This window comes from Monocercomonoides exilis (assembly GCF_001643675.1).
Source record: "Monocercomonoides exilis strain PA203 chromosome Unknown scaffold9-1957334, whole genome shotgun sequence".
Taxonomy (NCBI): domain Eukaryota; phylum Preaxostyla; order Oxymonadida; family Polymastigidae; genus Monocercomonoides; species Monocercomonoides exilis.
In genome coordinates, this window is record NW_027150554.1 from 1,204,961 (window position 1) to 1,223,307 (window position 18,347).

Sequence of the window (18,347 nt, forward strand, 5' to 3'; positions counted from 1 at the left end):
TCCCTTTATCTTGTCCCATTCCTGGGAAACAATGTAGTTCTGCCTCTAATTATTATTTGAGCGCTTATTAGCATTTCTTGTCTCCCTCGGAACACACTGAAAGTCCCCTGCTCCATGTCTCCGCTGTCCTTCTTTGGGTGTATCGAAAATGTGGTTGACTTCGAGGCGTCCGGGGCCAACTTCCAAAAAACCGCCTTCAACTGAAGCCCTTTGCCTGCGTTGTTCTGTATGATGATCTTCCGACATTATCTGTTCTCTTTCGAAAATTATCCCCTCTGTGGAATTTTGAATTTGCTTCTGTTCAACACGAACCTCCTCCAAAATGTCTTGTTGCCTCTTTATTAATAAGCATCACGTCGTATCTGCCACCATCTTTCAAGCGGCTGAAAACCCATATCTGCCTCGGATCCGAGCTCTTCTGGCTTTTTGAATTATCTGAGTCACTAGTCACAAAGCATCTTTTGTTATCTCACGAGTTAAATCTGGTTTCGTCTTTATGTTCTGAATGGATAATAACATTGCTTTGTTAGCTGGAAATAAACATCTTTTTGCCTACTCGCCAGCCTTGTCCAATGCGTCGCGATACCAGAACTGTGACCTTACTGCTACCGGTGGGCAGAGATATGGAATATCGGATATAAATTTATTTTGATTAAGATCTATCAATATTATCGATATATGTGCATCTGGTGGTTGTTATCATCTGGTATAATAAGTTGGAATAGGTAATGATAATCAGATAGAGGTCATGAGGAGATTGCTGATATTCTTAGGGGTTATCATGATTAGATATTCAGTGATGTTCAATAAAGAAGGAGTTATTGATAGGTGTAATCGAGATACATCAATAGCCGATATACCATATCTCCAAGGAGGAAAATTGGCTATAAGATTAACTGAAAATGTTCAAGTTGGTAAATTAATGGTAAAATTGTATGTTATCGTTGGTGAAATACATGAGTTGAACATGAGTTGAACATGTGATGTGAGCGTGGGTGAAATCGCAAATATAAATAATTTATTTTGTTTTTTGTTTTACAGTGAATGGGTCAGAAGAAGATATACGTAACTGTGGAAGAAGCTAAAGCGGCTCAATAGAGACAAAATTAACAGTTTCAGGAAAAACGCAGGGAAGAAACTAAGTATTTCAACGAACATGTATCTGAAAAATAGAAGAAGTTGATTTAGATATTGAGGAGAAAGCTTATCGAAAGTGATGAGCTGTTTGATGAGTTGATAGGAAAAGTTAATGGTTAAGTTGAATGCGTTTATTTTTTGTTGGAAGAGTTTATGGTTGCTTGCCTGGACCGGGTTGACTGGGTAGTTATTTATGATACTGTGGCATGGAAATATTGGGTTAAATCTCCGAGCTTTTCACCTGCACTGGGTGCACCTGGTCAATTTCATTCTCCAAAATATGTGGGCAAACGGGCAAACTGAGCAAATTGGGAAAAATACGATTAATATGCAAATAGATGAAATATTACAGACTACACACGTTATTTGTATCTACAGTTGAATCAAACAGTGTACACGTTGATGTCATGGTGAATTGCCAACATCTATATTTTTCACAAAATTTGGGGCTTGTTTTGGTGTATTTACTTTGAAAAAGTGTCAATCGGTAGACCGGATACCGAATTGTGGAAATATCGAGATGCTTGGGGAAGGTAAATATTGGCTAAAATCTCCGTGCTGGAAGCGTGTCCTGGTGTCCTGGTGGACCGGATCTTTTAATTTCATCTGAAAAGAGCTGCCAACATGCCATTTCTTCCAACATGGGTGTTTTCCACCTTATTTGTCGTGCTTTTGAGGAATTCTATTAATTTTCGATCATGTTGTCATCTTGCCACATTGCCACATGATATCGTTGATGGAAAATAACAAGTGGCATACATCAGTTATATCGTCAGTGGAACACATCAGTTTGCAACTACGTTGCTCAGGAGACTTTGCCTCCGTTGTCATTATTTCAGGAAGAAATTTTTAATTTTTGATGAGACAAGTTACTTGTCACAGTTTGTTCCGATATGATTTTCAGTGAAATATCGTTTATTTTGCATTAAAAATGATGTAAAAGTTGTGAATAACAGGTGAAAATCGTTTCAAAACACGTAATTGTCTGCACACGCAGCACAACACATCGATGACAGAAAGTGATGCTGTAATGATATCTTCCTTTGCATCCGTTGTTGGAATAGCTCTTGTGTTGAAATTGGAGAGATCTTTTTTGAGGAAATAACAGAGAAGTTATTCATTGAATTCATAATCGAAAGAACTTGTGAAATCCTTGAAGAATGTGAGATTGTTCTTTTTTTTTGAGTTACAATTACAGACAACATATCTCCTGTCACCAATTTCATTCTTTACCGGGTATGTGTGATTTGTCACAAATATGAAATTAGCTACGTTCTCGGCTGTTCTTCTTGGCTGATTCTTCTCATAGATTCTGATTGTCGAATCCGTGATAATACTCTTCAATGCATCAAAGAAAGCTGTTCGATCATCTCCAACATTCTTCAATTCGTTAAGTTCAATCAGTATTTTTCCTTCAACGATGGAGTTGAACTGTTCTGTCAGTTCTGCAATTTCTGTGACATTTGGACATGAATATCCTGCTTGCAGTTCAGCAAGTACTTTTGTCCAGACATTCTTTCCAATACCTTGCAAACCTTTGAGAACAAGTGTTGTTTCTGCTTTTTTACCAGGATTATGAACAATTGAAGCAATCCAACAGAGGATGCATCGATAGAGTTCTTCGTTATTGTTGGCGATAACCTCTCGTGTGAAATCCAAAATGGTTTGACGATTTCATCGTTTTGTTCATTTGCCATTTGGTATTTGAACCCATGGAATAGGGAGAATATTAGAGGGTTATCTGAGAAGAACTTCATCTCATCGATCGATAGAACATGTGAGTACTGTTCGAAAGCTGCCTCAACTGTGAGAGTTTTTTTATCATCATGCCAGAGTTTTATTGTTTTGAACAGTTTGTACATTGCTGATTTTGTCTTGAATGTTATCGAATAACAAGAGGAGTGAATGTCAAACTCTTTCACAATGAATTCCATCCTTGCTTCAACAAACCTCAGAACTTTTGTGAGATCTTTAGCGACTTCAGACAGTGGGGAGTATTGTTTTTGACAAGCGTTATCCCTGATTGCAGAGAATGAAAACGATGAGTTGAGATATATTTCATGAACAGTGATCTCTCGTGGAGGTTCTTCCTTTTGCTCATTCTCTTTTCTGGGAAGGGGAATGATCATGTCGTTGTAATATGTTGGATTCCATCTCTTGACAACCTTTAGTTGAACAAATGGATGTGACTTGTGATTTCTGTTCCTGTTTCGTTTCTCTTCATAGTGAGTGATTGCATTTGATGTTGGAGCATCTATCTCTTTGATTTGAGTAAACCTGAATGACGTGCTGACTTTTGACGTGAAATTTTCGAATTCTGACGGACTTGGAAATTCCATTACTTCACCGTAAATATTTTTTCTAATTCTCTCATTGTCTTTTGAAAGTGTTAATATTATTTTTATTCTAATAATATATCCTTTAAAATAATTAATAAATAATATCTTTGTATTTTGTTTTTATTTTTGATCACACAAATAACTTGTATTTCACTGACGTATTAGTCATTTGAGGAATTTAAAATGTCATTGAAGGTCACTGACGTCAGCTTCAGTCAATAAGCAAATGGAAATACTGTCGAAAGGTTTTCAAAGTGAATTGCCTGACGAGTTGGTTTCGAGCCTCAATAACCCTCTAATTGTTTGCTTTTCAAAAAATGCATTTGATAAAATATATTATTTTGTATTTGATTCATTGCAAAAAGAAGCCTATGAAACAATGAAAAAGAAAATGGAAAAAGCGAAGTGCACTTTTTTTCAACTACAAAAACGCATTAACTCAAAATATGGAACAGGATAACGTCATATTGGAAAATGAAATTCAAGATTCATTTTTTGTAAATTTTTCCAAGTGTTCATTCATCCAAAAAAGAAAAATGAATATATATCAAAGCTCAAATTTGAACTGTTGGAAGATAATTAATGGATCACTTATGAAATTACGGACGAAAATGGATGTACAGGGAAAGATTGTCACAAGAATTTCCTTTGCCCTGTATCCAAGGATGGATATGCTTGTGGTATATCAGGAAGGAAGAATTATTCTATTACTAAACATCACAAATGCGATTCACTGAGTTTTCGAGAATTTTTGAATTTCAAAAAACAGATAGATTTACCCATAACCTAAAGTTCTCAAGAGCGCTCTATATCATTTGAACGAGATTGTTCACCAAAAGAATTGGAAAAACATTTAATTTCGATGATTGGAAGGTGCAACGCTTCTTTTTTGTCTTCATCCAAAAGGAAGTTAATTCATTCATATTCTCCTTAATTCGAGCCGATCAAGCTAATCCTTCTATTTCACATATGTCAATTTTCCCATACTTAACACGAAGGAAAATTTCTCATTTGATCATCAATGAAAAAACTGACAAAGAGAAGGAAAAAAAGCAAAAAGTTTCAAACAAGTAAATAAGCGTAATGTTTGATGGAGCAACTGCTGCTAATAAAAAGTATATGGGTGAAAATTTTTGAAAAATCACCACAGATCAAAATTTTTATCCCATTAATTTTTTAAAATTATTTGTTTCCATTTCAACACTCCTGCAGCACTTTTATCTGTATAATGTCACATACGAACTTATTTTCATAATCAAAAAAAAAGAATTTTTTTTATGAAAATTAAAAATTATTGTGATCAACAAGATTTTGTGTTTATTCAAATTTGAAAAAGGAAAAGCAAGTTGGTTTTTAATTCAATTCATTTTATCGAATGAAATAAGTGCTGGATGTTTTTCCTATTTGAAACGGATGATGTTTGTCACTTTATATTTGCAATTCATTTATATTTGAGTCTTTCTCTTATCCAGAAGGCTTATTAAGTGCGATGTTGGAGTGTTCTTCATTATCGTTTATAACTTTTTGTGATAAATCTTTTGTTATGGAAAATTCCTGTTCTCATCATCAATAATCTTATTAAAAGTATCTTTTGCGAAATAGATCGATTTTCTTCAAAAACGGAAGTATAATTTTACAAGAATTCTCTTCTATAAGATGTCACATTCTTTTATCTTAAAAACAAACTTTTGTTATCATGAGAAATTCTGCTTCAACAGATCGGGCTGTTTTATATTCTCATTGTTTTCAATTATTATGAAAGAGCCAAAACGAACAGATTGCAAACTACACCTTCAATAACATGTCTGTGAACAGTGTTTAATGCATTTATAACAAATTGGAGCATTAATGCGAATCGAGATTTCCGTAAGTGGAGAGACGATTATAAATAGACTGATCAAATTATTTTTGCTCTTTCATCTTGATTCACAATCCAGACCGACGTTTCATCGGATGCTATTTCCTTGGTCTTTTCTCCTCATGCACAATCCTGCCAAACTCCTGTGTTGAATGATACGATGTGGAATACTATCTTTGGAGATAACTGTTGTAATGATCTCATTGCATCACAATCACGATTATCAATCAATTGTTATTTGACACCTTGCAACTATACAACTAACAATATCATTTCTTTTCCTGACTTCTTCTGGCCAATGATGAATGCTTCATCAATTTCAAGGCCACCTAACAAGAAAACCATTTTCACACATTTTTCAACATCATCATCTTCTTCTTCCTAATCTTCTTTTTCTTCTTTTTCTTCATAGCTTTCTTTTCATCTTTTTCTTTTTTCTTTTTCTTTTTTCCATTTGTTTTATTCATTAAAATGCAATATATAACAACGCATTTTTAACGTTAATTTCATGTTTATTGTTTTTTAAATACTGTCAATAAAAACGAAAGACAAAAGAAACATGATCCGAAAGGCGGATGAGGAAAACGAAGAAGAGAGTGAATTTTAAAGAAAGAGAAAAAGATGGTATTCAGCATGATAATATTGATGGAAATGAATAAGTGTGGAGGTGAAATCGAAGGATCGATCTCACAATATCCAATCGATTATTGGAGCATGATATTGATCGTAAAATCTTTTTTCTCATAACTTGTTAATGATGTGATAAAAAAGCGGACAACAAGGCGCAGTTCCTTTCCTCTCCCTCTTCAACGGTTTTATCTTATTTTTCTTCATCACTAACTACACATTTCCATTTTGCAGCTTAAAGCAGACAGTCTCTTTCATCTTGATCCTCCCTTAAAACAGCTCCACAAAATCCTTCAGCAGCCGCACAATCCAGAGCGACAAGGTCGCTCTTCCTTCTTCGCAGTTCTAGATTTCACAGCGTTCGCTCATTCCCTAATAAACATACCAAATGCTCCTTCGCAAGATTGTCCAGCTCATTCTTCAGCAGCTCACGTTGTCAGTTCACCATCTTCGCAACCTCGCTGTTCTCAGACGCCTTCATGGATCCCTGCAGGTTAGCTACATCGCACACATGTGTTAGCTGCAGGCGTGGAGTGAAGAAACCATTGCGCTGACAAGCTTCCCACACAAACGCAAACGACTGCAGACAGCAGCCAGATAGCATGTGGGTATCTCGGAAGATCTGCCACTGCAGCATCGTAGGTGTTTGCAGATTCTGTATGCACAGAGAGAAGAGATTCCTGCTCAGAACACATGAGCCCTCTGAACGCTGACGCCGACGATGTTTGCTGTGATGCTGATTTCGATAATATCGATGTGTGACTGCAGCATTATGCATCATACAGTGCCTTTATCACATCCATCTGCTTAGCAGCTTCTCCTTGGTAGAAGGAGGATAGAAACTTCGAATTATCTAAAAAATCTGCATTCCTATCATTCACATTGAAAAATGCTTTTCGTCTCACTCATTAAAAATCAGGACGAAAAATACCTAACATTTCATCTTCATTTCTTGTTTCAACTGCACAACCTTCTTTTTCTCATTTTCATACTCATTTCTCTGCATCTTCTCGCTCCTCAAGGATAGCCAGTAAAATCCGTTTGCGAAACATAGCCACACTTCACCTCCTTTTCCCTTTCTCCTCTAGGTTTTCCTCCTTGTTCTTCTGCACTTACACACGTCTCGAGTCGAAAATTTACCGTTAAATGCGTTCTGCTTCACCAAAAATACATATTTCACACAAGGAAAAAGAAACAATAAAAATAAACTGTCGTTCTTCGGGGTCTCATTTGTATTTGATATACACGAAAGGCTGATATCCAATACAAATAATTACTGCATTCCACAAAAACTTATTCTCTTCATTTCTCCTCCTCCGGAAGTGTGAAGCAGATCATTGTGTTAATATGAATGGAAAAAAAAGTAAAGAAACAACCGACCATGCAGCTAACGGTTTTTTGTATGAAAACTCTTTGAAAATATGATCAACATTTATACACACTTTCTTTTGAAATACATTCCTAAATGATGAAAGTGAATTTCACATTTCGATCATTAACATTTTTGGTTTTTGTTAGGAAAGATATTATTGTTTAATAGCTTTTGCAAATAAATAAAAAAGTTCATTGCTTTTTATTTTCGTCTTCTTCTTAATTCATTGGTAATATTAAAGGTGAAAATTTAAATTTCTAAATTTCAAAAAGTTGGAGATAAAAACCTTTTGTTAGCATTATTTATTTACATAACAAATTCATTCAGATAACAGTTGTTTTGATTCAAACAAAAGAAAAGCAAAACTCATGTTATAGTAAAAATTTCACAGCACAATAAAACTAAAATTCGTTTCAGAAAAACGTGTGGAAAAAAAAACAAATAATCAAATTATCAAGTAATAAGCAGTAAATAACTCAATGAAAGTTAAAAATATAAAGACGATATATCCAATTAAATGAGAAAATGTGTTAAAAAATCTACAAAGAAATAATAACGGTCAACGAAATAGATGTTTCGTTTTTTTGTGGGACAGATCAGACTAAAAAAAAGTGATTTTTCAAAAATTTTCACACATATGGAGGTGAATGTTTCCATTTTGTCTTTGAATTTTTCTCCGTTTTTTGGGGTCTTCATGAATCGTGTGGAACTACATCGGAGTTTTTTTTATTCATTCAACAATTAATCTCAGAGTTTCGATCATTCAATGCAGTGATCAGAAGTTTTTGCACTGATGGTTTTTCTTCACAGAAAAAGGCAATAATTCAATTCTCTGAATTCGATGAAACTTGCTCATGAAGTTCTGAAATCAACAGATACTCGTTTTTTCCAGTTCATATTCATTGCTGCAACCATCTAACAAATTTGGTCATCATTAATGCTTTTTCAACAATACCGTTTTAAATTTCTATCAAACAAAAGTTTCAAGATTTTGCACAACGATCCCATTCTAAATCTGTAAGAACACTCTTGAAAAAGCGCATTCCTTCATTCGTCACAACAAGATGGACGAGCCTGTTCAAAATTTCTTCATTTATTAGGAAAAAATTCCATGTTGTTGTTAATCAAAAATTTATGGATTATTCAAGTGCGCTAGATATAATCAAAACTGAGTTGTTGCTTTTCCTTCTACAGAATCTTTATTTGAAGTTTGAAAAAGACAGAACAAAGCTTTGCCAAGTGTTTCCTCATTTACTCGATTCATTTGATTATCTATTTTATATTTCCAAGCATCATTTTGTTTCAAGATGCAAAATGGCACAGCGCAATCGCAAACATTATCATTTTGTTACATAATTATTTTTTAACAGGAATTCGGGGGGAGTACGTGTCACTTTCTTATGCATTAACCCCAGAAGGAATACAACTATTAAGAAAACACACATTTCCGAAAACTCAACTTTCTTCATCTTTTTCATTGGAGTGTACTATTCAACAATCCGACTCAAATGAAACAATTGTGTTTAATCAATCTCAATCTTCCCCTGTTTCAATTTTCCTTCCTTGGCCTTTTCCATTAAATATTTCGGAAAAATCATATTTTGTGTTAAAAAATATATATTCTTTCGATTCTTCAACTTCCTTCATGAATGAAGATACTCATGACATTTATGATCTTTCAATGCCTAAAAGAAAACAAGTTTGCTTCGACAAACAAAATTCATCAATTAAAAGCAATAGTTTGCAATCAATATTTCTTCATTTTTTTTTAATTTTTTTTTTTAATTTTTTAATGATTTTTAGGTTCGGAAAATAAAAATGAGGAATTTATTGAGATCGAAAAACTTTTAAAAGAAATTGAAGAAAAAGAAAAAGATGATTTAACGAAAATTGGTGAATTGAAGGGTTTGGAAGACAGTGAAAGCGAAGAAAGCGACGAACATGGACTAGCACAAGCAGAAAATGATTCAATAAATGATGTATATGATTGTTTATTTCGTTAGGAATTGGAAACAGAAGATTCTTCATTTATACGGGAAGATTTTGCTTCATCATCAACATCTCCTTCTTCTTCCATCTCACAGACTTTGAGATCTTCTTCTTCTTCTTCAGAATATTTTTCAGATATCGATACTGAATTGAGAAATGACTCCTATCATTGTGCATGCATCATAGCTGGAGAAGAGACGTTTCAAGATGAAGACGAAGAAGAAGTACGGGAATTATTTTCGACAAAGAAAATAGATTTATGTTTAGAATTCAACGAAGAGAAAGAAAAAACTATTTTGCAAGAAATACAAAATTTGCTACACACAAACTGGTTTCCTCGACTTTGCAGATCATTTACGAATTATGCTCGGAGTGTGCTTAAAGATTATGGAAACAATTCTATAACTGCTTGCAAGTTGTTCTTTGAAAATCAGATGAAATCGAAGCCAGAAGAAATAATCGAAAAAGATCCAGAAATCTTTAACAATGTAATTGCTGAGTCTGGTTATCTCCAATCGTTGTATTCAGGCTTGTGTTTGTCACTGATCCTATCTCCATGCATCGAAGAAAGCTGCGAGAGAATTATTTCAAAAATCAAAAACATAATTGGAGATAAAAGAAACTCGATTAGCTTACAAACTTTGGAAGCATTACTTCATATTTAACTTTAATCACTGTTTTGTATTTGTCTTATAAAAATTTATTTCATTTCATTCTATTTTTCAAGTTATTCTTATTGAACATGCAAAGCATATAAATCATATTCAAGAATAAAACGCTTTCAACGTGATTAAATGATCTTTAAGTTGCGAATGATTTCTCTTTATATATTTTTTAAAAAATGGAAAATCATACAGACATATGTTTTTATCTTAATATAAAACGTTCATTCACTTTGTCTAACATCGCAAACTTGTGGTTTTATGTTCCTGTAATGAAGGACTTTGAAATTGAAATTTCATGAAAGATTGTTTCAAATGAACAATGCAAAATGAAAACAAAACAAAAAATGGAGATGCACTTTCTCAGCATCATCAATTCAAACTTTTATTATTAAATGAACATTGATCTGGTTGAGTGTTAGCATTTAGTCATTTCATTCGATTGATACAGCTTGTGGAATGAAGATTGCTTCACTAACCTTCATTCAAGAAATTATTTATTGCCTGATTCATTCCTTTATTCTTCTCTTCCTCTTCTAAAAATCATTCGATTAACAAATCATTCCTTCTTTAACTATTTTGACATTTGCAATTCTTCCTAGTCCATCCAAAAAAACAACACAGCAATGCCATTCTGTGGAGAGAGCTCCGCACGATCAAAACATTTTTTAACCATTTGCATCTTGTCAAATGCACTAACAGTTTCATGTTTTGGAGAAATCTCAAGAATCCTTCCCTCAACAGCTGTGTGGATGAGCACTGCTGGATCATTGAGAAGATGATTCTGCAGGAAAAGCTGTCACTTAACTATCAAAACAATATTTTTGCCCACGAGCTCACACTAACAGCGGAGACATTCAACCTCCATGACGAAAAACTTTTCACAGAGGCTGAAATGCACTTTTTGCAGAGTCTGTTCCATTTGACTTTCAATATGGGTGCTGATCCGCTGGGAAACAATACGTTTTGGAGATCGCGTGGCAGACGATCAGTTTTACCGAGGAGCATAATGTGTTTGAGATCGGGCGAGGAGAAGAAGCAACGGAAATACGCTTTCTGGTGCAGGCGCCCATCGGCGAGGTGGATGCACCAATGCAATCGATTGTGCTGCAGAACGAAGGTGGGACAAGTATTGACTACAGATTCGACCTGGCTGACGTGGAGCGGCTGAATGCTTCAGCGTAGGATTTCCCTCTGTTTGAGTGCCATGTTACGAGGGGTATTGTTCCTGCGTATGCGAAACAGATGATATGCTGGAGCTTCCGTCCACTGATGCAGAGGGGATATTTGGTTAGGATTCCGATCAAGCTGGGAAGCAGATACAGTTCAATGAATGAGATAAACGAGAATGTTGGAGGAGGAGCAGTTAAGAGAAGGAAGTGATGGACAGAAGGTATCACATACATGGAAACTGTAATGCAAGCTCTGCTGGCGGGAGACGGTTTCATCGCGAAGGAAGGTGCAGAGCCGCTTGTACATGAAAAATCGACAACAATTCTAGGCTCCTCTTTTTCCTCTTTCTGCTCAGCAATATTTATAGCAGCATGAGCGAATTAACTTTATGAGTGTGACAGGTTGGAGCATGGAGCGGAGGCTGGTGCACCTGGCGTGTCCGCGCACAAAACCGCATCTGGCGCTGCAGAATAGGGTGAATGAGAAAAGAGAGAAGAGAGGCATCCTGCATGACTGGAAAGAGAGCCATCCGCTGATCAAGTTGCAGGTTTAAACGATTCAGCCGATCAGGGGAAAAATTGCAGAATGAGAGAAATGTGTGTGTGTTGTGAAACTTTCAGCGATGCGTTCGGTTATTTTGGTGAATTCACTTCTGCAACTTTCTCTTTCGATGAATTCGAAGTGGAATTCTTCAATTGCGAATCAGAATTCTTCATCGTCTTCTTCCATTAATGGTGTTAGTGCAAGTTCAGAAGTTAATCAAATCTTTTCTTATCATCGTTTCCCTTCAGCCCGTCGTTCATCTTCTGTGAATGGTACTTCTTCTTCCTCTTCTGTTGTTTTTTCCAACTTTAACTCAGGCAACATTGACGACCACTCCCCCATCGCCTAGCTCTCCACACAGCACTCTCAACTTTGGAAAAATCAAAGGGATTCCTTCTTCTTATCCTGTGCCTTCTCGATCTTCCTCTTCCTCCTCGCTGGCAATTGCCCCGAATCAACCAAGCATCCGCAAGCAGCCACCGAGAGTGAGTGTCATTGAGCGCATGACGAAATCTCGGGGCATTCAAATAGCCACCAGACTTAAGTGGATCCGGACTGTCCTGGAAAAAGCAAGAAACGAAGAGAACTAGTTTCTGTTGGCGCTGGCAAGGCAGCCTGTTGAACAGCTTTCAGCAGCTGCTGTGTTAACACTGCAATTGCGAAAAATGGTCGGCAGCATTCTGCTTAATGAAACAACGAAGCAGGCGCTTGATGTGGCATTCCAGGCAAAAGCAGAGTGGAAGGTCAGGATTTTGCAGAAGGAGAAGGAGAGAAAAGCGTTTGGGATGAACAACCTCACTCCAACGACGTCCGCCATGAAAGGAACTCCAAGAGAGTACAAAGGGAACTTGGGTCCGCTGAGAGAGTCGCGAAGCAGCAGTGCTGGAGGAAGGAGGATGACTGATGCAGAAGAAGTGATCGGAGTGAATGTGTCTCTTCCTCCCTTGTTGAATCCGTCTTCTGGCTCTTCTTCTGGTTCTGGTTCACTTTCAGTTCCATTGTATTCTCTGCAGGGAATAGTGCAACAGTGGTTTATGCAATCACAGGAGATTCAGGGAATTCAATGGCTTATTTCAACTTGAGAAATGAATAAGAATTACTACGTATTTCGTCTGCAACCTTTGGGGATGCAGAGTTAAATGAAGGGGAAGAGTGCATGAAGGGCGGATGCCATCGAAGGAGAAGTTTTGTCTGTTGGATGGGCTGCAGAATTTGGATGGAAACGATTTGGACAGAGGGATGAGGGGAATGCTGGGCTAAGGAGACGAAGATTGTGAATGGAACGGCTGTTTCAGAGAGCCATATCAGTAGATATTTTTGAGAGTGTCATTCAAAAATAGCTCGACTATCCGATTTTCGGAGCTGCATAAAGCTTCTCTTCTTTTAAAAGTGTTTCCATTTCAGCCACTGCTCAGTGCAAACAGTAATGGAGCTATTTCTTCTGTTTCTGCTTCATTGTCATCTTCAGTTATCACTTCTTTATCCTCATCTTGCTCCGCTGTTGCATGCATTTCTGGTTCGTTATTCTCTTCTCGTCCTTCTTTTCTCCTTTTTCACTAAATATTTATCATCACAAAAATTTCTTCAATTCTTTTGACCACATTTCCTTTCAAAATATATTATAAGATCAAGAACTTCGTTTTCTTTCACTTTGCTCATCTGTCTTCCCTCTTTTCTTTCTTTTCCATTTTTTCTCTTTCTAATTTTTGTTTCTGCTTTATTTCTTGACAAATGCTCTTTTTCTTCATTTTCCTCTTTATCCCCGATTCCGATGATGAATGCAAAGTGATCCAATCAATTGAAGCAATGATGATGATGATGGGGATGGGGATGAATTCGTGTGATACGATGTCGATGAATTTGAAGAAGAAGATGATGATGAATGAATAGAACGAGTTGATTAATTGTTGGAAATAAAGAAGATAAGTGTCTATTTGCATCAACTGAGAAATTCATTGAAATTCTCTTCTTTTATTTCTTTAATGTTCTTCTGGTGAGCAGCATCCACTGAATCTTTCACGCATTCAGTTTGAATTTCTTTCTTTCAAACATAAAAATGAAAGAATTTAGCATTTTTTCATTTCTCCTTTCAAATTCCATCTCTTCAACATTCAATTCCCCTTTTTTCACAAAAAATCATCTTTCCTCAAAAATAATTCTTCGCCAAAGGTTGATTCCAGGCATCTTCATAATATCTCGCATTTCATCTGTCTGTCTGTATTTTTCCTTTCCTGCTTTTCTTTTTCTTCTTCAAAGCCAGCTAATCCCTCGCTGTTTCAACATCCTGAATGAAAAAAATAATAATCACTTCAAAAATATTCAACAAACCTTCTAAACATTTTTAAAGGCAATGTCTATATTTAATCCTATTGGCAACTGTTTTCTTCAATTCAATTTCATAATTCCTTCCTTTTTCAAGTGTTTCATCATCTGATTCTCCAATCATCCTTTACATCAGTTGTTTCTCCATCAAGTGCATCGATTTCTTGCTCTTCTGAAAAATGTGAAATTCATGCATTCTGCTCAAATTCCATCTTTCTCATTGAAAAATATTCTGTTTTTTCGTTGGAAAATATCATCTCCAATTCCCTTCCAAATCCCTTCATCCTGGGCACTTTCCATATGAATTCGCTGTCCGATCTTGATAGTCGGACTGAATAACAAGAAATAGTGCTTTTATTCATTTTCGATCATTTCTATCTGCTGCTCTGAAATCAGTGCAAAAGCTGTAAACAACCAGATATTCGTATAAAGAAAAATAAACAAATAACAAACCTTCTTCTCTATTTAAAACAGAAAATCCTTCTTCAGCGCCTTATGTGTCCACTAAATTTTTGTTTATCCAAGGAATACTGCTTATTTGAAATGCGTAGCTCTATTTCTTCAATAGTTAAAAAATTAGAACAAAAAGAGAAATAGAAATCATTCCAATTCTTAAAGATACTATCTCAAACTTACATAGAAAAATTGCGTTTCATGACTGAAATAAATGGTATTATTTCTTTTTCATTAACAACAAAAATAAAAATTTAAGCAAACATGTCAATATCCATTTCTTTTTCATATTGAAGTTCAATATATTCAGAATATATGGGTCAAGCAATTTATCAAAAAATAATAAACAAATCAAAAATTTTCCAAAAAATTGTAAAGCCCAATTGCTGATCTTTGATTTTTTATAATTTTTTAAAAATTGTTATGGAACAAAAAAATTAAAAAATTTGAAAATGCATTAATATATGATAAATAATATTTTTTAAATGAATGCTTTTTTAGAAATTTTTTGCATTGGACTCCAAAAAACAAACGAATTTGAAATTTTTAAATACTGACGTGAAAAAACTCCAGTGACGGACGTGAAGGGAAAATCTTCTTCACGTCACTCAGGTTTTGATTTGAGTGAAAAGAAAATATATTGATTGGTTATCAAAACCGTTAATGATGACAAGAGAATTGAGAGCTGCAAATAACGGCAAATAAGTTAACTCAGAATCAAGTGACAAAGAACCTGTATCATTATGTATTTCAACATCTTTGAGTCCATCAACAAAAGCAAGAGCGAGAGTTGGAGACATATCAGCGACACCATCTTGTGTGAGAAGATTGTGTGGTTCAGCTGCCATTGTCGCTGATGTATTCTCTGTTTTGAGGTCAATTCCGAAGATGTCAAGAACACTCTCAAGTGATGAAAGATCTGTGAGCTGTCTGTAATTGTTGAGGTGAATGTATTTGGTGATGATTTTCTTGAGATCTTTCATCTCTCTGTATGAAGAGTCAGCATGAACAACAAGCCTCTGTTTTCCATCTCCAATACCCACAATGATGTCGATATAGTACTCTGGACTCGTGAAAACTTTGGTTTGTGACGAATATTTAAGGGGATAACAACACGGCTCATAATAAATGTGAAGACCTCCATGAGCTGTTTGTACAAGTCCGATATTTCGGGGTAGTTTCTCGAGAATTGAATTCCTGATGGTTTTCGTTTGTTCAGCTTGAAGGGATTTGTTGATATCAACATCAACTACATAAAGATCCTCACATTTGCTGATATCGATGTCTGTTCCTGTGTACCATTAGCCCCACTTCTTGTCAGGAGATGGGTCATTCTTTTTGAAAAATTGCACATGTTCAATGAATGCAATTAATAAATTTGAAACTTTTTTTGAAATTTTTGGAACAGATCCATCAAAATACCATCATTAGGCTAATTCGAATATTCAAACCTATTTGATGTGAGAATCAGTGCATTGTGGAGTAATATGATGGATTTGCTTCAAAAAAAGATAAATAATGATTCAATTTTGTTTAGTGCAGTTTAAAAACAATTGCGAATTTTCAAAAATTATGACCCATATTTGTCTAATTTTTTTTGAAAAGTTCCTATTGTTTAATTTTCATAAAAAATTTTTTTTCATATTTCAATCAAATTTCTGTTCCCACTCACTGAACTGCACCAAAATAATAATATTATTATTATCAAGATTTTGTTTTCACGACTGTTAAATTTTGTGACTGAAAACAGAAACTTGATTGAAATTTGAAATTTTTATTTTATTTGAAAACAAAACAAGAGGAACTTTTCAAAAAAATATAATGTTATAATATTTTTTAAAACAGGTTTCTAGCAAAATTACCATCAATGAACAACTGTGAAAAGAAAAAGAACATTTCTCGATTTTCAAGAAATTTGCTGGGGGCGCGTTAAGCACCGATGGTATAAAAAGAATCATGAAAGGAAAACAAAACAAAATAAAATAAAAAGTTTTCAAAAAAAGATGTGTGTTTGATTGATTAATTAATCTCTCACAAACAGTGAAAAAAGGAAGGAATATAAATACGGCAATCACTTATTGAATTTAAAAAAAGATAAATACAAGCATAACTGACTGTTATTTTGAAAAATTACAAAACATAGCATAACAATTAATCTAGATAACATCAACTTCCGGGAATTTCACCTTTCCTCTTGTTCCAGAAAAAAATTTGACGAGTGGATACTGCTGTACTTCTGGATCATTTCCCCATCTATCCGCAACACACTTTGCTTCCCATTTGCATGATTCGTACAGCTTATAATAAGTATCTTCTGATCTTTTAAGAATGGCATTTGGCTTTCCTTTGTAATCGCGCTGGACAACTGTTTGCATACACACGTATGATGCTAAATACGTTCTAATGCGTTCACGCTTTGTGTCTGTCGCAGGCACGTAAATGGCCGGGCTTTTCAACACTATTCCTTCTTTAATGCGGTCTTTTATGTAACGCTTTCCTCCCACTGACAACATGTATTTGAACTCTTCAAACGCTTTTCCAACAATCGGGCTCCTCTTCGGCGCTATCAAAAATCCCATCTCAATGTGATACGCGGGGTGCCACCAACTGTTGAACGCAAATAATTCTGCCTTTGCTTCTGTTATTTCCCGATAGCTCTCCTCCAAAAATGTTTCATTGCAAACATATATTGTCGCATCCATCCATATGCCCCCGTAATCGTAAAGCGTTTTAAGCCGATAATAGTCGGCTTTGTTCGCGCTTGGAAGATTCTTCATTTTGTATTCAATCTCATCTCTTTCCATGTAAAAATGAAGCGTCGAGTCCGTGATGAATATGAGAGTGAAATCCTTGACTTTTTCCTTCAAGTTGTGCAAAAGATAGCGCACTTCTCGATTCAATTTGCCTTCCCAATAAAGCCAGATGATTTTTGGAACTTCATACGAGTCGTCATCCTGAGCATGCGCATCTGTTTTCATGGCATATCCTTCCTCAACCAGTGCAGCTACAGAACAGAAAAAAGGAATAAACAACAGCAGGCACATCCAAGAAAACGCTGTTATTTGAAATAAAATTGAAAATGTGTTCAAATTTATGCATTTAATAAAAGCATTGACAAAATCACATATCAATCTGACAGGACAAAATGAAACAAAGCACACTTCCCAAGCAGCTGGGGCTGAAGATTTCGAGAACGATTTTATTTGATCTCATGCATAACTTGCTCCAAAATCAAAATTTCAAAAACTTCTTTTGATCGACAAACATATGTATGTGGAAAACCCAAAAATGAAAATGGCTCATTTATTTATTAAGAACAAAAGATCATCAAAAGAGAAAGAAAAATTATGTGTCAAATCAGAAAAAAATTGATTTTCAACAATTCCACACAAACAGAAGCTTTTGTGGAAATGCCAAGTTGAAACAGAAAAATAAGCGATATTCCAAGCATGATGAGCAAACCTCGCTCGAAGGCACAAAAAGCAGAATTTCTGCCAAATGTGAAAATGTGCATTCGAATTCGAGAATAAATCGTCCCAGTTGCAGAACTTGTCTCGCATCGCACATCAAATTCTTCCAAAGCACTGCTCCATCTGGAAGCATTCATTTCCGATGGGTCTGATTTTTCAGGCAGAATGTATTGTTGCAGATTCAAAAGGGAATCCATCAAAAGAGGAGAAGCCCAAAGACGAGATTTGTCGTTCATCTGACTTCTTTCCCTTTGCTCTTCAAGCGAGCAGAAATGGATTTTGACGATGGTTGTTTCTGTCATTGGCTTGAAGTGATTGGCTTCAACAGCAATTTCATGAGGCCAAACGTTCAAAGAATCTTCCAAGAAATGATTATTGAGATTGACATTTTAATTAACAAAG

General features: G+C 35.4%; 4 protein-coding genes across 4 annotated transcripts; 2 read left to right on the forward strand and 2 right to left on the reverse strand.

Moving 5' to 3' along the window:
* Nucleotides 1-6,397: 6,397 nt before the first annotated feature.
* MONOS_17206 (uncharacterized protein) lies at nucleotides 6,398-6,742 on the reverse strand (the record flags this gene model as incomplete). The annotated part of the gene is made up of 1 exon (XM_067870103.1): nucleotides 6,398-6,742. One exon carries the CDS (start codon nucleotides 6,740-6,742, stop codon nucleotides 6,398-6,400), a length of 345 nt encoding a protein of 114 aa, XP_067732527.1.
* A 4,803-nt stretch (nucleotides 6,743-11,545) lies between these two features.
* Nucleotides 11,546-12,290, forward strand: MONOS_10588 (uncharacterized protein; the record flags this gene model as incomplete). Its single annotated transcript, XM_067863048.1, has 2 exons — nucleotides 11,546-11,704; nucleotides 12,018-12,290. The coding sequence occupies 2 exons, from the start codon at nucleotides 11,546-11,548 to the stop codon at nucleotides 12,288-12,290; spliced, it is 432 nt and encodes a 143-aa protein (XP_067732528.1).
* A 75-nt stretch (nucleotides 12,291-12,365) lies between these two features.
* On the forward strand, nucleotides 12,366-12,782 carry MONOS_10587 (uncharacterized protein; the record flags this gene model as incomplete). Its single annotated transcript, XM_067863047.1, has 1 exon — nucleotides 12,366-12,782. The coding sequence occupies one exon, from the start codon at nucleotides 12,366-12,368 to the stop codon at nucleotides 12,780-12,782; it is 417 nt and encodes a 138-aa protein (XP_067732529.1).
* Nucleotides 12,783-16,631: 3,849 nt separating this feature from the next.
* MONOS_10586 (putative Capsular polysaccharide synthesis protein) lies at nucleotides 16,632-18,082 on the reverse strand (the record flags this gene model as incomplete). Its single annotated transcript, XM_067863046.1, has 2 exons — nucleotides 16,632-17,479; nucleotides 17,938-18,082. The coding sequence occupies 2 exons, from the start codon at nucleotides 18,080-18,082 to the stop codon at nucleotides 16,632-16,634; spliced, it is 993 nt and encodes a 330-aa protein (XP_067732530.1).
* Nucleotides 18,083-18,347: the final 265 nt, after the last annotated feature.